We start from the raw sequence: 22085 nt of genomic DNA, 5'->3' as shown, positions 1-22085 counted from the left end.
CATGACACTGAGATTCTCAATGGTAGCTGTGGATGCACTGGATGACATGATTATACACTCTATCCACTTCGCATATGCATCCACCACAACTAAAAACATCTTCGCCAGGAAGGAACCAGCAAAGTCTATGTGGACCCTGGACCATGGTTTGGACAGCCACGACCACAGACTCAATGGCGATTCCGCTGGTGCTTTGCTGAGCTGCATGCAAGTGTTGCACTGATGCACACATGATTCCAGCTCAGAATCAATTCCCGGCCACGATACATGAGACCTGGTAATGGCTTTCATCATTACAGTGTCTGGATGTGTGCTATGTTGCTCATGTACAAATTTCTCTCTCCCTTTCTTGGGCCTAACAACACAATTACCCCACAGTATACAATATGACTGAAAAGACAGTTCGTCATTGCGACGAATATAAGGTTTGGTCTCCTCGCACATTTGCTTGGGTATGGCAGGCCAATCACCTTTGAGGATGCAACTCTTCACCACTGATAAAATCGGGTCCTGGCTGGTCCAGGTCTTAATTTGTTGAGCCGTGACAGGGGTTCCTTCACTCTCAAAAGCATCCATAACTAACAATAGGTCTGCCGGTTGTGGCATTTCCACCTCCAGTGTGGGCAACGGCAGACGGCTCAAAGCATCGGCACAATTCTCGGTGCCAGATCTATGGCGAATGACATAATCATAAGCGGATAATGCCAGCGCCCACCTCTGCATGTGGGATGAAGCACTGGTATTGATACCTTTGTTTTCAGTGAACAGTGAAATTAGCGGCTTGTGATCTGTCTCCAGTTCAAACCGAAGACCAAACAGGTACTGATGCATCTTTTTAACCCCATACACACAGGGTAGTGCTTCTTTCTCTACCATGCTGTAGGCTTTTTCCGCTTTAGACAAACTTTTTGAAGCACATGCAACTGGTTGAAGTTTACCCGACTGATTAGCTTGGAGTATGCAACCAATTTCATATGATGAAGTATCACAGGTCAATACTAAACGTATACATGGGTCATAATGTACTAGCAGCTTGTAAAAGCAAAGCAGATTAGTGGATTTCTCAAAAGCTCTGTCTTGAGATGCACCCCACACCCAATTGTCGCCTTTGCTTAGCAGCATGTGCAGTGATTCTAATAAGGTGCTCAATTTAGGTAGGAAGTTACCGAAGTAATTGAGTAGACCCAGGAAGGAACGCAGCTCCGTCACATTCTGCGGCTTGGGTGCATTCTTGATGGCCTTGGTTTTCGCATCCGTAGGCCTGATGCTGTCAGCAGCAATTTTCCTCCCCAGGACCTCTGGTGCCATGAAGACGCACTTCGAGCATTTCAGTCTGAGTCCCACTTTGTCCAGACGATGTAGAATCTCTTCCAGGTTGTTCAGGTGTTCCTCGGAGTCACAACCTGTAATCAGGATGTCATCTTGGAACACAACAGTTCTAGGAATGGACTTCAGTAGACTCTCCATGTTTCTCTGGAATATTGCTGCAGCCGAGTGAATTCCAAAGGGCACCTGTGATAAATAAACAATTCTTTATACGTGTTAATGCACGCAAGTCTCTTCGATGTCTCGACCAGCTCCTGTGTCATGTAGACCGACGTCAAGTCCAGTTTGGTGAACAACTTCCCCCCGGCTAGTGTTGCAAACCAGTCATCAGCATTCGGTAATGGGTACTGATTCTGTTTCAAAACCCTGTTGATCGTAGCCTTGTAGTCTCCACAGATTCTGACTGTGCCATCACTTTTCAGCACAGGAACAATAGGGCTGGCCCATTCATTAAATTCAACTGGTGATATGATTCCTTCATGCTGGAATCTATCCAGTTCGATTTTGACCTTCTCCCTCATCATATACGAAACTGACCAAGCTTTATGATGGACGGGTGTTGCATCCGAGTACACATGGATCTGCACCTTGGCTCCCGCGAAGTTGCTGATGCTTGGTTCGAACAGCGAGGGGAACTTGCTCAGTACTTGGGCATATGTATCTTTCGCTGACGACAAAGCCTTGATGTCGTTCTAATCGCTTCTGATTTTTTCAAGCCAGTTCCTGCTGACCAGCATTGGGCCATTGCCTGGGACAATCCATAGCGGTAACTCGTGAACCGCACCGTCATACGACACTTTAATTGTGGCACTGCCAATCCTTCGTGTATGTGCACAATTTGGCATTGACTGGACTCAGTCCCTGGGCCTCAAAGACTTAGTATCCCACAGCTTGTCGAATGACCTCTGGCTGATTATCGATTGACTCGCTCCCATATCCAGTTCCATCGATACCGGCACCCCATTAAATTTCACGTTGATCATTATCGATTTGCTCTTAGTTAGGAATGAGTAGAGTCCATACACTTCCTTTTCTGGTATCTCAGATTGCGTATCCGGATCCGTGCTAGTCTGACCATCATCCTCCACGTGGTGTGTCGCAGCACGCTTGCTCATCTGCGGACACTTGCGCTGGAGATGGCCCACTCCCAGACAGCCTTTGCAACTATATTACTTAAATCGGCATCGCTGGTGCTGGTGATTTCCCCCACAACGCCAACATGGAGAAATCGGATGTATTCCTGCTGGCGGACTTTGGGCAGCCACAGGTTTCGCATTCGCAGTCGGGTAGGCCCTGCCATGTGCCGCTCTATCGAAAGCCGAATCAATCATATTTACAGTACTTGCTGAGTTTTGATTTTTCACTGATATCTGCTTTAGACTTCTATCCGCTTTAGACTTCTATCCGTCATCATGCATGACTGAGCGATCGTGATGGCCCTATTCAAGTCCAATATCTCTACCGCCAGTAGTTTACACAGGATCACCTCGTGGTTGATGCTGATTACAAAGCAGTCCCGCAGCATGTCTGCCAACACAGCCCGAACTTACATGGTCCCGCTAGACGTCTCAGGTCGGCAATGAATTCCGCCGCATTCTGGCTCTCTGAGCGAACATGTGTGTAAAATCTGGATCTCGAGATGATGATACCTTCGTCTGGCTTAAGGTGGTCCTGTACCAGTGTACACAACTCTTCATACGTCTTCTCTGTTCGACTCACAGGCAGGAGTAGATTCTTTTTCAGACCATAAATTTTTGGACCACAAACCGTGAGGAACACCGCCAGCGTCGCTGACCTCCTCCATTTTGTTGGCCACGAAAAACTGGCTCAGACAGCTCACAAAGTCTGCCCAATCTTCTCCTTCCATGAATCGCTCCAACAATCCAATTGTGCTCATTTTTGCATGCAAAGGTTCTTGTTGACTCTTCGCCAAATGTTGTGTATGCAATAACTGTTAGACTGAGTACTGTTTAACTCCAAGAGGTATGACCTTGGCTCTGCTCTATTAAGGCCTAAAGTGACTAACATACAAAATGGCTGGCCTTTTATACTTGGGCTGCACACATGTGCATGCAGCCCAATGGCCTCCAACAGTGACGCCATCTCGTGGCTAGTGATCCCAAAAGTACATACATGACAGTTCCCAACAAATAGGTGTCAGAGAATGGGAATTTGCAGTATCATTCATCAGCCTTAATAGCTGGGCCATCAAAAATAAGCTTTGCTGGATACAGGCCAAATGCCTTTGTTTGCAAATGAATTAAGTGAGGAAGGTTGGAAGGTTCTTCTCAGCACTAGTCAGATTATGCTTCGTCAAGGGGGATCAAGGGGTATGGCGAGAAAGCAGGAATGGGGTACTGAAGTTGCATGTTCAGCCATGAACTCATTGAAGGGTGGTGCAGGCTCGAAGGGCCGAATGGCCTACTCCTGCACCTATTTTCTATGTTTCTAAGTCTTTAATTGGGCATCTAAGGGCTGGATGAGATGTTAACCATGAGTGAATCAAATGGTGCTACGTTGGAGATGCTTCATTGTGTCTTCGGAGCTCAGCCCTCACAGGTCTCTTGAGGATGTGATAAATACAAGCAACTGAACAGCCACTTCCTTAGTTCAGACAGAACAACCATATTTCCAGATCACTGCAGCGAGACAATACTGGATGAGTGTTAAGGTGTGCACCTGTCGAAAAAGCTTATTTATAAACTCAGCAAAAGATTTATTGTGTCGGACTCAGGAAATAGTTTAACGTGCCAGTGAAAGTTAAATCGGCATTACTCTGTTACTCTGCTGATTTAACAGCTATGTATATTTCTTTCACATAACAATTAATTCATAGTTTAGGTGGGAATGCATGGTCAATTGGCATAGTATTTATCTGCCTATCAGAACGATCATGTGTGTATAGAATGTAATAAAAACAGAAAATGCTGGAAATACTCAGCAGGTCAGGCAGCATCTGCGCAGATAGAAACAGAGTTAACATTTCAGATCTGTGACCTTTCGTCTGATTCGACGACGTTAGGTAATTATAATAAGTTTAAATACAAATGAAAGGTCATCGACTAGAAATGTTAACTCTGATTCTCCACAGATGCTGCCCAACCTACTGAGTATTTCCAGCATTTTCTGTTTTTATATCAGATTTGCAGCATCTACAGTATTTTGCTTTTGTATTAGTGTATAGTATGTGTCAGCTTAGCTCAGTTTGTAGCACTCTAATCTGAGTCAAAAGGTTATGGGTACAAGCCCCACTATGGATTTGAGTACACTGGGGAGAAATTCACTATTACCACGTTTGAGGCGCTAATTCACTATTACCACGTTTGAGGCGCTAATTTTTAAAAGTTTGAAAAGTTAGCGTCAGGCGTTAACGATTTAAAACTTTTAAAAAGTTTGCCGTTTGCGCTCCAGGAAGTAAGTGTAGCGGTAAATCAAGCACTCCACTTCCTTCTTGGACCACTCACGGCAGCAGGCAGGGTGGAGACTTCAGCAGCGCTGCACACTGGGCCTTGCAGTGCTGCCGCATTCAATGGCTCCTTCCCTTTCTTAAAGGGAAGGGCCATCGCTGCAGGTTCTACAATATAAAAGGCATCAAGTGGACCACCAAGGCTGCGGCGATCCTGCGCGATCAGCCCGGCACTTAAAACATTTTGCTGCAGTATTTACTAGGGATAGAACAAGTGAACATGTCATTGGATGATGAGATTAGTATATTTAAAATAAAAAGAGGGGATATAAACAAACTACAGAGAGTGGTTGAAGCAGATAAAAAAATTTATACTAATCGCGACAAGAACCCGCGAAAAACAGCAGCAAGAAAGCTACGTTTCTTTTTACTTACCTTGGCCACCTCGGCTTTAGGCATCGCCCCCGAAGCGGCCGGCTGCCCAATGCACGTCTCCTGCGCCTGTCGGTGTTTTCGTCTGGTGCTGCTGTAGGGGGCAGAGGTCAATTTCGGGTCTGGGGCTCTACTGGGGCGATTCACACAGCGATCACGATCTCCGGGGGCAGGAAATCGGGGCGTAATGCCATAGTGCCGCTGCTGAACTCCTGCCCAATACAACAGGATTCGACGGCTGCGCCCGGTCACAATGCCATTTGGGCCTTGTATGGGGACGCGACTGGGAGGCACAAAGGCACCCAATTTCTCCCCCCAGTGCCGAGTTTTGGTAGTACTGCTTTTTGGATGAGATGTCCTATCTACCATTCTCAGGCGCATGTAAAAGATCCCAGGACACTTTTTGAAAAAGGCTAAGGAGTTCTCTTGATGTTCCGGCTGACATTCCTTTTTCAACTAAACCATTAAACATCAATAATTTGCATTTGCATAGCACCTTTATGGTAGTAAAGTGCCCCGAGGTGCTTAAGAAAGATTATCTGGCCATTCAGTCATTTGCTGTTTGTGGAAACTTGCTATGTGCAAATTGCCTGCAGCCTTTCCTAAATGGGATGACTGCACCTCAGAAGTAAGCTTTTGGTTGTGAAATGTTTTGGGATGTCCTGAGGATGTGAAAAGCACTTTATAAGTGCAAATTGTTTCCTTATATCTGGTGTAACAGAAGGCTGATACATTGCAGGGAGCTCTGTGGCACCCGGCTGGTGTCCAGCCCTGGAACTTGGCCTAGTCCCCTGAAGATTGTGACAAGTGGGATCTGATGGGCAATGTACGGCATGTTTTCAGGGTGGGGTCCGGACAACCCCTGAAGTGGGAAGCCTCTGGTGCATTTTGTGGTATTCTCTCAATGATGGGCACCTGAGATGTGGCCTGAGTGATGTGGGCACCCATCAAGGATTAAAGAGGGAACCTCCCTCAGACCCCTCAAACTGCAGCAAAGCAGGAGAACATCATAAATACCAATAAAACTTTAGCAAGAATGCCAGAATCCAGCATTGATCACGGCTGTAGTTTGCAGAGCAATCAATCTACTGTGGACCTGGAAATCGATCTGGTGCTGGGAAATGACAGTGTAGCCTACTGAATGATTAGAGAGACTGCAGACACCACCCATTCAGCTCAACAGTTGGCTCACAAGTTGACCTGGTTAGCTAAATGTAGCAGATGATTTGTCAGAGGTGTGAAAAGTATTGGATGGCATGGGTATCCCATGGCTTGTGACCCAAAATAATTCATTTCTGTCAGCTTTCTATTCTTTTTTCCCCTTCTGTACATAGCAGTATCGTCTAAGTTAGAGATGGCTCAAGATTATCAAAGGTTAAATCAATTCAAGGTCTTTTAGGCACATTTAAAGGGGCAATGTCCTCATGCCAAAGGTTTTGGCAAATTGTTTTCATTTGTTCGCAAAACAATGATGTAAATTAAATCAAAACTGAATCATTGTGCCACTTGCATGTTATGTCATAATAAAAATGATACACATCTGTTCTGCTCTTCCCTGTTTGAACGATAAAAATATTGCCAATTTTTTTTTGCCCTGAAGATGGTTCCCCTTTAATAAGAGAATAATAACCCTTTATGCTATTTCAAAGTTCATTTATTTTCTCTGTGGAAAACATGCTCTTCAATTTTTGACATTGGTCCCAATTTTTTATCTCTCTACCACCTTGTTTTTCAGCAGAAATGTGGCAACAATGAGACCAAAATTTAAAAAAAATACTGCCCGTCAGTGTCATTTTTGAACGGGCTTCGATTTAGGCAGCCAGCTTTCATAATTTATGCAAATTGGGTGCAAAGCTTGCTCAAGGGTGAACCTGCCTACTGTACATTTTACCGTTAGGCTCAACAGGTTTATGCCTGTGCTTATGCTCCAAATGAGCCTCCTCCCACTCCTCTTCATCATGTACTTATCTAGTTTCCCCTTAAATGCATCTATGCTATTCATTTTGACTACTCCTTGCGGCAGCGAGTTCCGCATTCTCACCACTCTCCATGGAAATAAGTTTCTCCTAAATTCCCTACTGGATTCACTGGTGACTATCTTAGAAAGGACAGGAAAACACTACCTGGCCCATCAAACCTGTCCCATCCCGACATGGTACAGCCGTCATGCATAATCAACCCCACTTCCCCCCCTCCAGATCCAATCTCTTGGGGAGGCAAAACAAAATGCAGAGAAAAAAACCTTGTCAACTTAGGAAACAACACTGAGAAATTTCTCTCCGATACCCAAAGGCAATCAAGTAAGCTCCAGGGGATCAGGGGGACTGCTTTCACTCGTCTCAGTTAACCCACCTACCTTCTATAACATAAGCTGTCTTCCCCTTATGGGAACACGTCCAGCTCCCTTTTGAAAGACCTCCTATCTTCCCAGACATTTGTTTTACGCAAGTCATTCAACTTAATAAAGGTGATTTCTAAAAATTCTGACCACATATGATGCAGATCATATTGTTAGGCAAGGGTATTAAAGGTTTCGGAACCAAGACAGGTAGATGGAGATAAGATACAGATCAGCCATGATCTAATTGATTGGTGGGACATGCTCAAAGGGCTGAATGGCCTACTCCTGCTCCCATGTTCCCAAAGTTACAGCATAACAGGAACATCGAATGCTTGAGATTATCAAACAAAAATAGAGGGGGTACAGAATATAATTAGAAATGATCTGTGTAGAACATCAACTGGACCATAGAGACTCAAGGCCTAGAAGTGGTGCAGAGTAGAGCCACCAGACTGATCTTTAGCATCAAAAGACTGAGCTTGGAGGAAAAGCTGGAGAAAGTTTGGCTTTTGAACCTTAGAAGGAGTTGCTTAAGAGGGAAAGGTAAATCTAGAACACTATAAATTAAACCATGGAAGTAAGACAAGGAACCACAGTTCAAACAAGCAAAATATAAATTTAAGACTGACAAATTTAAGTCTTTCTTCACATTCACATAGAATAGTAGAGGCAAAAACCTTGAAATAATTTAAGAAGAAGTGTGATGCTGTAATAGATAAACTGCACAATCTTTCTGGATGAATGAGTTAAGAATGGTCAGATGGCCTTCCTAATTTGTATCTATCTTGTGATTTTTTGACACAATAGGCTATAGTTCTATCAGCTTATATTCCTCATACAACGTGGAAATGGTTACCTTAGATCAGCTTTGAAATCGAACCCTCACTTTGAATCCAACCCATTCACTTACATGTAGGTTGATCTGAGCAATGAAATACTAGATTTCTATCAAGTTTCCAATTAGTTTGGTTGAGTTATATAACTGCAAGTTCTTTCTTGTTTTGTTATTGCTGATATCTTAAACTGAATTAATTCCACATTTGATCAATGCAACTCTACTTCTACATTCTGTGACTCAGTTATCTCTATTAAATTTTTTGTGCAGCTAAACCTGCAACAAATCAAAATCAATAACCATCATGTCAACCACTTCTAATTAAAGTAATGTGAAGCAAAACTGCAAAGTGAAGCCTAAGAAGGTAGGTCTGTATCCAGCCAGCAAATCTATTGGAGGGACTAGAAGCACTACATTGAACGGGGTTGTAAAATATAAAGTCCTTTTTAATTAAAAGCAGCAAGAAATGCTTCTAATTTATGATTTTTAAAATGGCAACAAGAGATGTCGGCCTAGAAATTTGAGGTCTTGCCGCTGGCCGTTAAAGCCCGTTCGGGGGCAAAAATGGCAGCTGCCGCACCTCTGCCCGCTGCCGGCGGGTCCCATGATGGCCGCCATTTTTGGAAGGTTGGCAGTGTTGTTGATTCCTACGCTCGCCAAAAGTATTATAATTAGTCGGAGAGTGACGTCAATTGGCGGGCAACCCTGAGTTGACGCCCACTCATCCATTTTGGATATTGCCGCTCCTCTTGCCGCTTTCTCCAAAGCACGTCCGTGCAAGCAGCCGCTAAAAGCACTTCAGCTGCGTTAACAGCCAAGGGGATGCTTCAACTGACAAATGTAAGACAATCAGGACTCTCCACATAGCAGTGTTTATATTAATCGCAAGCCTAGGTCTTGAGAGCTAACCCTTGAGATTTGTAGGTAAAGTTTTTTTTCCAGTGGTTTGCTTATTTGAAACTGTCCTGCCTGAGGTTATAATACTGAATGTAATGGGAAGATGCAGAATATTGCAAGTGATTACTTTGAGGCTTGAGGTTTGGATTGGGAATCAGCTATGGATGTTCAGTGTCTCAATCTCTGAAATCTGAAGAGTGGATTCAAATTGTTTAAGTTATTAGATATGTGTACTCTGTCCTCAGCATGGAATAGTAAAAAGTCCTCAATTGTCAGACCCTCCCAAGCCAGTGACTAAACTGACCTCAGCATATCAATGAAATTATGACTACAGTATAATGGTATCAAAAACTACAACATGTGGATTTGATCGTTCCTGTGCTATATAATTTTTTTCCTGCTTCACGAAATTTTAAACAAGCATTTAAAATAGCTTGGCTTAGTCTCTATTCCTTTAGAATGAGCTGTGTGGGTAAAGTGATGGGGAGAGTCATTGACAGCATTAAATGGGCCATCTTGGCTCATTGTCAAAAAAAATGAACTGTGGTTCCTTTCAACAACACTGAATGCTAAATGCCATCTTCAGCGCTATGAGAGGAACAGACTTTGAGAATTAATTTGCCCTGCTGTACACCCACAGCCTTCTTCTCCGATCCCATAAAACCCAAAGTCCGATCAATGCACAGATTTCCCTGGCGCAGTCAACAGACTCCCCATCAAACGCATAAACAATTTGCCCGTAACATTGATTGGTAAGCGGGTGGCAGGTAAATTGTTGTAACAAATACGGCAACAGTTCCGTACATGGCCTATTCGTTTCTTCCCCGTTCTCCTTAACTGCAAGCGGGACACAGACGTGACCTTCTGCCTCCTGCTGAGCTTAGCATCGGAAAAACACGTAACACCACAAATTCTCCGCACTGCTTATGTTAATTAGCAGGCTGCACCAAAATACCAGTACTGCCTGCACTCTCTCAGTGGGTGGCCATCGGCCTTGGCCGGCACTGTTACCGGCGTACTGCAATTTCTGGGCCCTCTGGGTTTTCCATGACTTCCATTTAAAGACCTCTTCGGCGGGATTTCCCTTAGGGCTCCTCCTGCTCTGCCATCATAACCTCAGCGGAAACCCCATGAACCAGCATGGACTCTTTGAAAATCAGGCAAAAGCACTAGCTACAAAAAGAGATAATGGAAGAAGACTACCACCTTAACTGGGTTCGAGAGGGAGCAAAGTGCCTGTTGGAATTGGTGAGGGAGCAGGAGAAATGTGCCAATATAAACTGGATGGGTTAGAGAATAAAGTGTATCTGTGATAATGTGAGACTTGGATGGGGTGCAATCTCTCTGCGAACTGGCTCTGGAAGCAGTAAAGTATCGTTGTCTGGGTCTGGAGCAGGTAGTGTACGTTGTCTGGGTCTGGAGCGGGTAGTGTATGTTTGTCTGGGTCTGGGGGTGGGGGGAGAGTGTGTATGTCTGGGATTGGAGGGGGGAGAGTGTGTATGTCTGGGACTGGAGTGGGGGGAGAGTGTGTATGTCTGGGACTGGAGGGGGGAGTGTGTATGACTGGGACTTGATGGGGGGGGGGGAAGAGTGTGTATGACTGGGACTGGAGGGAGGGAGGAGAGTGTGTATGACTGGGACTGGAGTGGGGGAGAGTGTGTATGTCTGGGACTGGAGGGGGAGAGAGTGTGTATGATTGGGACTGGAGGGGGGGAGGGAGGAGAGTGTGTATGTCTGGGACTGGGTGGGGGGGGCGGAGAGTCTGTATGGCTGGGACTGGAGGGGGAGAGAGTGTGTGTGACTGGCTCTGGAGGGGGTAGAATGCCATTGTGAAGGGGGCAGTAGGAGAATGGATACTGAAAACATTTAAATGTTTATTTGGTGCTCCCATACCATAATCTATTCCCTAATTGGTATGTTTTTTCCTCCTCATTCGAAAGTGCACTTGAGGATTGCTACAGGAATGTAAGCTGTTGCCATGTTCTTTACAATTATGCTTTTTGGTACTTAGGGGAGAAATTCCGTTGTTTAGCGCCACCATTAGCGCCAGAGAGGGATGCTAAGGGGCCGTTAAGTAGCTACCGCCCAAGCGCGCTGTAACATCCTGCCGCGAACTTCACTGATGGTTTAACGGCGGTGCTGTCATTTAGCGCTGCGCACCCTAGTGCCACACATTTGGTGACGTCTCGAGTGTGCAAGGCCCCCATGCGACACGTTTCCGAGATTGACTGCTTTCGCCTGCCGTAGCGCCTGGCACGACTCCCGATAGGGGGAAGCAGACAGTGCACAGAGGATTCCAGGGCAATTTCGCAATGGATGAAGAGTAAAGTGTTGAGAGTCAAATTTTTAACAATTACTTACCTCTCTTACCTGTGGAAGGAAGTTGGTAGCCTCTCTTCCATTTTTTTGCTGGTTTCACATGGTCAACCTCACTTCCTCTTTAGGCGCTAGGATGCCGATATTCTAGCGCCTCATGTTGAGAAGCGCTCCTGTGCTATCACCCCACAATGGGCCTTTAGCGCCCCAAAAGGATTGTGCAATGCTTCCTTTAGTGCTCCACTTTCCTCTTGGGGCGATACAACTGAATATCCCAATTTGAGACGGTAGACATTGCCCGGCGCTAAAGGTAATGTCCCGGCAGCGTTACCGCCTCAAAGCAGGCAATATCGAATTTCTAGCCTTTAAATGTTTTCTAATATTTATGTCCATTTCAATATTTTATGATAGTATAAATAACCCTACAGAGTATTATTATATACATTATCACATTCTGAATAAATTATTTTTGACTTCAAATGCTGAATCACTATACACACGCTGGAAAAAGCATCAAATTGTGTCAAAAATTGAAATTACTAGGGGCTAACACCCTCAGACTGATAGAAAATAAATGTTACGTCATCACTGTCCAAATCCCACTTCACAAATGTATAAATCCACTATTGCAAAAATTGCATATTTGTGTATTTCAGTATTTTCATCTATAATACAATTGATGGTACTGGTATAGTTGCAGCTTAAGTAATCACAGGTCCAGGTCCCAATCTTTGTAACTGCTTGTTTTCATATGTCATTGGATTTTAGTTTTAATGAACAACAAACTGAATTGCATAATATGATCCCAAAACACCAATAAAATCCTGAAATCCAATGTAATAAAAATGAATTTAATTTATCCAGTTGCCTTGAAGCAGTGGCCTTGGTCATTGGCCTTCATTCAGGACTATTTTTCAGTTGCATGTTGTTTTTTTGAATTGTCACCTTTTTGGGGGCAGTGTATGCCTTTCTGAAGTGGTTTATCAGATTTTTCGTGTTTATAAGTTAAATGAAAACTGCTAAAATGGCGAGAGATTTGAGTAGCATTTTATACATACCTGTTGCATCATAGTTTCTTTATACTGCTTTTTCTGTGTGACTTTAATCGGAGGGAGTTTAGTGATGGCTGAAACCAGAAAGTTCATTAGGATATCTTCACAGTTAGTCATCTGGTCTATCATGTTGTGAAGACTGGCTGGCAAGTAATAGCTGTACAGGTAGTGATAGTATCTGAAAACAAAATAAAAATTTTAGTTAGACATCGATCACCCAGTTAATATCCTCCTAATCACAACATAATTAAGACAGAGCAAGTTAATTTAGTAGGAAGCTGTTTCCTCCTACTTATGTTAGAATATTTTCATTAAACAAGAATCACAAACGCTGCCCTTCAAAGTAGAAAATAGATCATCTTAATTCATGCTAGCACATTGAAACCTAAAACAAAATGGGGGAGAAATTCGGGAGCATCCCATTTGGTGAGCTAACTTTTAACAGTTTGAATACATTTTTACCAGGCGCTAAAGTTTTTAAACTTAAAAAAAATTTGGCGGTTGTGCTCCAGGAAGGAAATGGAGTGCTAAATCAGGCACTACACTTCCTTCCTGGAGCACAATTAGTAGCAGGCAGGACGGTATGTGTGCAACGCTGCCGCGTTAAAAGGATCCTTCCCTCCCTTAAAGGGAAGGGCCATCGCTGCAGGCTCTGCAAAGAAAGAAAAACTTACCTTCTCCACAACAGCAGCCGTGATCCCGCCCGATCAGACTCAAGTCGAGTGCCAGGCTGATCGATCGCGGGCAGGAATCTGTGAAAAAATTGGCAAGAGAGAAGGAAATTTTTTTTTTAAACTTACCTCAGCCACCTTGCCTTTAAGTATCACCCCGAAGTGCCCGGACTCCCAATGGACGCCTCCTGCAGCTGCCGATATTTCGCCCGGCAATGCTACAGGGGGTGGAATGCAAGTTTGAGTTTGGGGCATTATCGGGGCGATGACATCACAATATCTAGGCGAAGGAGATTGGGGCGCAACGCTGTACCGCCACCGCAAAACTCCCGCCGAATATGGTGGGAGTTGATGTTATCACCACATCCGGTTGCAACCTGGTTAGTGCCTCATTATCTTCCCCCGGAGGCGATAATGGGAGGCACTAACAAGACCAATTTAGAAACATAGAAACATAAAATTCTACAGCGCAGAAGGAGGCCATTTCAGCCCATCATGTCCGCGCCGGCTGACAAAGAGCCAGCAGCCCTGAAGATTACATATAAACCTTTGAACAATGAACAATGGCAGACAGGTAAAGAGCATCCGGCCCAACCAGTCCGCCCCACACAACTGCAACACCCCTGGCACTGAAAACTTCTACGCTCCATCCCAACCAGAGCCATGTGATTTCCTGGGAGAGAGATAAAAACCCAGGCCAATTGGGGAAAAAAATCTGGGAAATTCCTCTCCGACCCATCCAGGTAATCAAAACTAATCCAGGAGATCACCCTGGCCAATTTCTAGGCCAATGTTTTAAGGTAAAAATTGGTTTTATATTATTTAGACATAAATCCCATATTAGCCACTTGCAACATTGGGCCGAAAGTTGTGACTTCTCCGGGTGCGTACGATGTGCGCACGCACCCGGAGAAGCTTCGCAAATGCCAGATTTTTTCCCCCAATTGGCCTGGGTTTTTATCTGTGTTTTTTATCTCTCCCAGGAAATCACATGGCTCTGGTTAGGGTGGAGCATAGAATGTTTCGGTGCAGGGGGTGTCACATGTGCCGAGAACCCGCTTTTGCGATCTGTCAAAATGTCTTTTAACAGATCGCACGCATCCGCGGGAGAAGGACATCCATGGGAGACGATTGGGCTATTTCCCAACTCTTGCCAAGCGAATGTCCCTCAAACACTTACACCTGGTAAAAGCAGGCAGCGTAAGAGTTTTAAAACATGGAAAAATTAAATTTAATCACTCATTTTTATATTAAAACCCTGTCCATTAAGGTAGGTTTATTTTTAACCCTATTAAAACATGTTAAAAAAAATTCAATTTTTTTTTCTAAAACATTTAATTACATACAATTTCAAATAATTTTAAACATGTGAGGTGTTTTTTTATAATTTATTGTGTTGTGTTTCTTGTTTTTGGTGGGTATTCTCATTGATAGTAATGGGAGCTCGTACAGAGTTCCCATTATTATAAATGTAAATACACATAATCATATGCAGTCCCTCGAAATTGAGGAAGACTTGCTTCCACTCCAAAAGTGGGTTCTCAGGTGACTGAACAGTCCAATTCGGAAATTAGTCTGTGTCGCAGGTGGGACAGACAGTCGTTGAAGGAAAGGGTGGGCGGGGAGTCTGGTTTGCCGCACGCTCCTTCCAATGCCTGCGCTTGCTTTCTGCATGCTCTCGGCGACGAGACTCACGGTGCTCAGCGTCCTCTCGGAGAGTTGTTGATGCCAGTTCATTGGATGTGTTCGGGAGAGAGTTGGATGTGGTCCTTGCGGCTGGGGGGGGGGGGGTCGGGGGGTGTGAAGGGGGCGTGGGGGGGAGGTGCTGGGGTGGGTGATCAGCCATGATCTTGTTGAATGGCAGTGCAGGCTCGAAGGGCCGAATGGCCTACTCCTCCACCTATTTTCTATGTTTCTATGTTTCTATGCTCTTCCTCCACTTAGGGCGGTCTTTGGCCAGGGACTTCCAGATGCCAGTGGGGATGTTGCATTTTATCAAGGAGGCTTTGAGAGTGTCCTTGAAACGTTTCCTCTGGCCACCTGGGGCTCGCTTGTCATATAGGAGTTCCGAGTAGAGCGCTTGCTTTGGGAGTCTTGTGTCCGGCATGTGGACAATGTGGCCCGCTCAACGGAGCTGGTTGAGTGTGGTCAGTGCTTTGATGCCAGGGATGTTGGCCTGATCGAGGACACCAACGTTGGTGCATTTGTCCTCCCAAGGGATTTGCAGGATCTTGCGGAGGCATCGTTGGTGGTATTTCTCCAGCGCTTTGAGGTGTCTGTTGTATATGGTCCACATCTCTGAGCCATACAGGAGGGCGGGTATCACTACAGCCTGAGGAAGAGAGTGTTCGAAGATCAGGCCCTCAAATCTGGCACCAAGCTTATGGTCTTAATGAGAATACTAGATATTCATTGGATACGAATACGTACCTGGATGACCTGTTCCCGTACACTGGACTGTGAAACTAGGTCTCTGACCGCAATCCTACGTTCCTCTCGGACCACCCGGTATTTTCATTAAAAAATTTCCCGTCGGAGGCGTTTGCCCGAAGGAAGCCTCCGACCGCAATCTCCCCCCATATATTGGAAAGAAGATGACAAAAGGGACACACAACACAAACCAATGCTAGATTTTTAATATTCAGGGCAACAATATTTAATTTTAAGGTATATTCCTCCTTAATTGAATTGTCCTCTGCCTTACTATGCAAGACTGAATGGGCAAATTAACCTTTACCTCTATATGTAGTATTGAGCAATTGAGCAAAACAGCTCTGAAACTGTCTATTAAATAAATGCATGAGAGTGGAATAATTCTTTCTTTAATGCTTCTACCCTTTTTGTACAGTATCGCCGAGCTTGTGGCTGGTGCTTCACCACAACAAAGTGAGTAAAATTTGGGATCATGGATACAAACCTGCGTTCCATCACTAGGATTGAGTTTGGTTTGTGGCACAATATTTAGTGATGCTGCACTGCCCACTTTCGATATTAGTTCATTAGCAGCCAATGACTTATATATCATTTTACTCTGTAACTTACAATCTTTTAATTTTGCAGTATGCTATTCTCTAATAACTTCTCAGTCTCTTTCTTGACAAGAATCCAAATGTTAACGTGTTTAGCTACAGATTGTGGTATAATGGTGTATCACTAATTGGAATATGAATCTTCGAAGCACATATAATTGAGATCCAACAAGGCTTCCACTGATCAATGCTGATGATGCAGAAACTCTCAATTTGGCCTAATGTAGTTATCGTAAAATTATTCTGACCTATTTTTACAAGTAGTTTTCTTATTCTGCTGAAAGCAATGTTAAGCTACTTTTGGCTTATATGTAGAATTTCACCCAGCTGTGAAATTGCATTGCTGAAAGCAAAACAATCAGAGATGTGAATCAGAAATATATATTAATACAGTTGAATGATTTAACAAAAACATTCAAATTGTAATTTTGTCAGTGAAATTGTCAAAGCATTAGATAGATAGGGAATTATTAGGGGTTTCAAGTATCATATTGTGATGTCAAAAGCCCCATATAACTCCCATCTCCAGTGCGCCAGTGCAGCCTTCGGTCGCCTGAGGAAAAGTGTGTTTGAAGACCAGGCCCTCAAAACTGCCACCAAGCTCATGGTCTACAGGGCTGTAGTAATACCTGCCCTCCTGTATGGCTCAGAGACATGGACCATGTACAGTAGACATCTCAAGTTGCTGGAGAAATATCACCGGCGATGTCTCCGCAGGATCCTGCAGATCCCCTGGGAGGAATGGCGCACTAACATCGGCATCCTCATTCAAGCTAACATCCCCAGTATTGAAGCACTGACCACACTCGATCAGCTCCACTGGGCAGGCCACAGAGACCGCATGCCAGACACGAGACTCCCAAAGCAAGCGCTCTACTCGAAACTCCTTCACGGCAAATGAGCCAAAGGTGGGCAGCGGAAACACTACGGGGACGCCCTCGGAGCCTCCCTGAAAAAGGGCGGCATCCCCACTGACACCTGGGAGTCGCTGGCCCAAGACCGCCCTAAGTGGAGGAAGTGCATCCGAGAGGGCGCTGAGCACCTCGAGTCTCAATGCTGAGAGCGTGCAGAAATCATGCGCAGACAGCGGAAAGAGTGTGCGGCAAACCAGTCCCACCCACCCCTTCCCTCAACGACTATTTGTCCCACCTGTGACAGAGTCTGTGGCTCTCGTATTAGACTGTTCAACCACCAAAGAACTCACTTCAGGAGTGGAAGCAAGTCTTCCTCGATTCCGAGGGACTGCCTATGATGATGATGATAACTCCCCATCTAATATGGATACATTTATAATATTATGGATACATTTATTACAGCAATATATAAATAGCAACTTGGTTCAGTTGGTAGCACCCTCACCCCTGACAAAAATGGTTTTGGGTTCAATCCCCACTCCAAAACTTGGGCACATAATCTAACCTGTAATTTTGGTCCAGTATTAAGAAAATACTGCATTGTTACAGTTGGAGCCCTTTGGATGAGATGTTAAACTGAGGCCCCATCTACCCATTCAGGTGGACACTAAAGATCCCATGGCACTATTTGAAGAAGAACAGGGAGTTCCTCACAATCTTGGTTAAATTCCTCCTTCAAAAGACCACAAAACAGATAACTGGTTATTTATTTCAGATTTCCAGCATCTGCAGTACTTTATTTTTGTGTTAACTGGTTATTTACCTCATTGCTGTTTGTGGAAACTAATACGGCCAAAGTTAGTGGAGACAGTTTTTGGGTGGGCAGGGGGATTGGGCTGCCCATCCAATGTCAGTTTGAGGCCTGCGCCATTTTGACAGCCTCATTTACATTTCAATTTTAATTTTGAAGGAGGAATTTTAACCAAGACTGGGAGGAACTTCCTGCTCTTCCCAAAGCGCTTCACAGGCGTATTATGAGACAAAAAATTTGACACCGAGCCACATAAGGAGAAATTAGGACAGGTGACCAAAAGCTTGGTCAAAGAGGTAGGTTTTAAGGAGCGTCTTGAAGGAGGAAAGAGAGGTAGAGAGATGGAGAGGTTTAGGTAGGGGGTTCCAGAGCTTGTGGCTTAGGCAACAGAAGGCACAGCCACCGATGGTTGAGCGATTATAATTAGGGATGCTCAAGTGGACAAAATTAGAGGAGCGCAGACATCTTGGGAGGTTGTGGGGCTGGAGGATATTACAGAGATGAGGTGGGTCGAGGCCATGGAGGGATTTGAAAACATGGATGCGAATTTTGAAATTGAGGCATTGCTTAACCGCGAGCCAATGTAGGTCAGCGAGCACAGGGGTGATGGGTGAGCGGGAATCACAGAAAGTTAACATGCAGGTACAGCAAGCAATTAGGAAAGCAATAGTAAGTTATCCTTTATTACAAAGGGATTGGAGTATAAGAGTACACCTTATACTGCACCTATCCTGTTTCTGTTGTTTTTACCGGCGTGGTGGAAACGGTGGCCTCTTGAGCGAAATTTCGCTCTTTGGCTTTTTTTTCCCAGCGGACCAGAAGTTGGTCATAATGGGGCAGATGTGCGGCGGTGAGCAGAAGTTTGCAGTCTAGGGGGTGGAAGTTGAGGGTGAGCGGACTGTCTGCCGCTGTCAGTCATCAGCGTAATGCTGATGATGTCATCATGGTGCAGCGTTACCACGGCTCTCCCCTTCACCCCCTTCACTTAAAGGGGAGAGCCGGCCCAATTTTTTAAGTTAGGTCCACTGGGCCACCAGGGAGGCTTTCAGCCTGGTCAGTGGCTAGGCACCCAAAAGGGGGTGCCAGGCTGCCTGTTGGTGGCCCGACCGAACCCGGGGGCATAACTGTCGGCCTGACATGGCAGTCGGGCAACAAAAAAAAAACATGGTGGCAACGGCAGTAGGTCCTCCCCTTTAATGCGAGCCACATCGCCATTTTAGAAGGACTACAACCTCACTGCACCGGCAGAAAAAGCTACTCTTGGAACCGCGCGGCGGGAGCAAGATTTTGTCAGCAAAATTTTGCCATCGGGGAGAGACATCGGCGGTGTGCGCTCTGATGACGCACTTAGGGCGGATGGCCAGAAGTGGAGCAGTAGTGGGGGGAGGGGTCACTGCCGGATACCACAGGGGCAGAATTTTCAAAATGGCGGCCATCACACGAGAAATCAGCGGCCATTGCACTCCGCAGCGTGGCCACCAATTTCCAGGGGTAACAGGCCTTAAGGGAAGAGGCAATTTCGGCCCCAAGAAGCCTTACTACAATTATATGGAGCCTTGGTGAGACCACACCTGGAGCACACACATCATCATAGGCAGTCCCTCGAAATCGAGGAAGACTTGCTTCCACTCTAAAAGTGAGTTCTTAGGTGACAGAACAGTCCAATATGGGAATTACAGTCTCTGACACAGGTGGGACAGACAGTCATTGAAGGAAAGGGTGGGTGGGGAGTCTGGTGTGCCACAGGCTCCTTCCACTGCCTGCGCTTGTTTTCTGCATGCTCTCGGCGACGAGACTCGAGATGCTCAGCGCCCTCCCGGATGCTCTTCCTCCACATAGGGTGGTCTTTGGTCAGGGATTCCCAGGTGCCGGTGAGGATGTTGCATTTTATCAAGGCAGCTTTGAGGGTGTCCTTGAAACGTTTCCTCTGCCCACCTGGGGCTCGCTTGCCGTGTAGGAGTTCCGAGTAGAGCACTTGCTTTGGGAGTCTTGTGTCAGGCATGCAAACAATGTGGCCCGCCCAACGGAGCTGGTCGACTGTCGTCAGTGCTTCGATGCTTGGGATGTTGGCCTGATCGAGGACACTAACGTTGGTGCGTCTGTCCTCCCAGGGGATTTGCAGGATCTTGCGGAGACATCGTTGGTGGTATTTCTCCAGCGATTTGAGGTGTCTACTGTAAATGATCTACGTTTCTGAGCCATACAGGAGGGCGGGTATTACTACAGCCCTGTAGACCATAAGCTCAGTTTTGGTATCCTTACCCATGGAAGGATTTTCTTTCCTTAGAGGGATTGCAATGAAAGTTCACCAGATACTGATTCCTGGGATGAGGGGATTGTCCTATGAGGAGAGACTGAGTTGGACTAGGGCTATATACCCTAGAATTTAGAATAAAGCAAGGTGATCTCATTGAAACATATAAAATTCTTAGCGGGCTTGACAGGTTGGATGCTGGGAGGTTGTTTCCGCTGGCTGACAGTCTCGAACTAGGGGGCCACAGTCTCAGAATAAGGGGTTGGCCATTTAGGCCTGAGATGAGGAGAAAAATCTTCACTTAAAGGGTTGTGAATCGTTGGATTTTTCTACCCCGGACGGCTTGGAGGCTCAGTCGTTGAGTATATTCAAGACAGAGATCGTTAGATTTTTGAATAATAAGGGAATCAAGGGATATGGGTGAGCAGAAATTTAAAAGTCAAAGAACAAGGAGAAGGCAATAGAGCAGGGTAGCACTGGGGGAAATGTAAGCCAGAGCATGACAGGCAGGGACAGAATGTATAAACATAAATGTGTATCAGAAAGTGGGATCAAAGAAGGAAAAAATGGTAAAAAAACAAATTTAAAAGCTCTTTATCTGAATGCACGCAGGATTCGTAACAAAATAGATGAATTGACAGCACAAATAATTACAATTGAATATGATCTGATAGCCATTACAGAGACGTGGCTGCAAGGTGACCAAGACTGGGAACTAAATATTCAGGGGTATTTGACAATTCGGAAGGACAGACAGAAATGAAAGGAAGATGGGGTTAGTAAAGTCATTTTCCGGTTAGCAAACAGTAACTAGTGGGGTGCTGCAGGGATTGGTGCTGGTGCCTCACCTATTTACAATCTATATTAATGACTTGGATGAAGGGACCGAGTGTAATGTAGCCAAGTTTGCTGATGGGCAGGAAAGCAAATTGTGAGGACACAAAAAATCTGCAAAGGGATATAGATAGGCTAAGTGAGTGGGCAAAAAGTTGGCAGATGGAGTATAATGTGGAAAAATGTGAGGTTATCCACTTTGGCAGAAAGAATAGAAAAGCAAATTATTTTTTAAATGGAGAAAAATTGCAAAGTGCTGCAGTACAGAGGGACCTGGGTGTCCTTGTGCATGAAACACAAAAATTTATTATGCAGGTACAGCAAGTAATTAGGATGGCAAATGGAATGTTGGCCTTTATTGCAAGGGGGATAGACTATAAAAGTAGGGAATTCCTGCTACTATTGTACAGGGTGTTGGTTAGAGTACACCTGGAGTACTGCGTACAGTTTTGGTTTCCATATTTACGAAAGGATATACTTACATTGGAGGCAGTTCAGAGAAGGTTCACTAGGTTGATTCCGGAGATGAGGGGATTGACTTATGAAGATAGGTTGAGTAGGTTGGGCCTATACTCATTGGAGTTCAGAAGAATGAGAGGTAATTTTATCGAAACATGTAAGATAATGAGGGGGCTCGACAAGGTGGATGCAGTGAGGATATTTCCACTCATAGGGGAAACTAGAACTAAGGGTTATAGGCCCCGAACCTGATGAAAGCTAAGTTTCGCCCGAGTGCTGCCCAAAGGACCACTGAGATCCTGACGGTTGGGCGGAACTTCCATGAAAAAGTCCTGGAAAGACCACCCAGCAGCAAAAAATGGACTTACGCCATGAATCTGGGCGGCAGCGGGCGGGAGCTCCCAATCTCGGCAACAAATGCGATCCTCGGCAAAGTACTGCTGAGGATTGAGTCGGGCCCAGGGAGGGGGGAACTGATAAAAATTAAAATTTCCAAAAAATAAAATAAAAAACACTGGAAAACCTTCAGGGTACCCCATGCACCTGAATTGCTGGAAAAAGAAGTTTA

At 45.1% G+C, this 22085-nt stretch overlaps 1 protein-coding gene across 1 annotated transcript in view; it reads right to left on the bottom strand.

The window, feature by feature from the left end:
- The window catches only part of LOC139266596 (exostosin-1-like), a 365501-nt gene that overhangs the window by 24417 nt on the left and 318999 nt on the right, over nucleotides 1-22085 (bottom strand). The window contains exon 10 of the mRNA XM_070884192.1: nucleotides 12612-12783. Coding sequence (XP_070740293.1) covers nucleotides 12612-12783 — 172 coding nt within the window. The remainder of the gene's footprint in view (nucleotides 1-12611; nucleotides 12784-22085) is intronic.

The sequence above is a fragment of the Pristiophorus japonicus genome, chromosome 7 (assembly GCF_044704955.1).
Source record: "Pristiophorus japonicus isolate sPriJap1 chromosome 7, sPriJap1.hap1, whole genome shotgun sequence".
NCBI lineage: Eukaryota > Metazoa > Chordata > Chondrichthyes > Pristiophoridae > Pristiophorus > Pristiophorus japonicus.
This window is presented reverse-complemented; position numbering and strand designations above follow the sequence as displayed.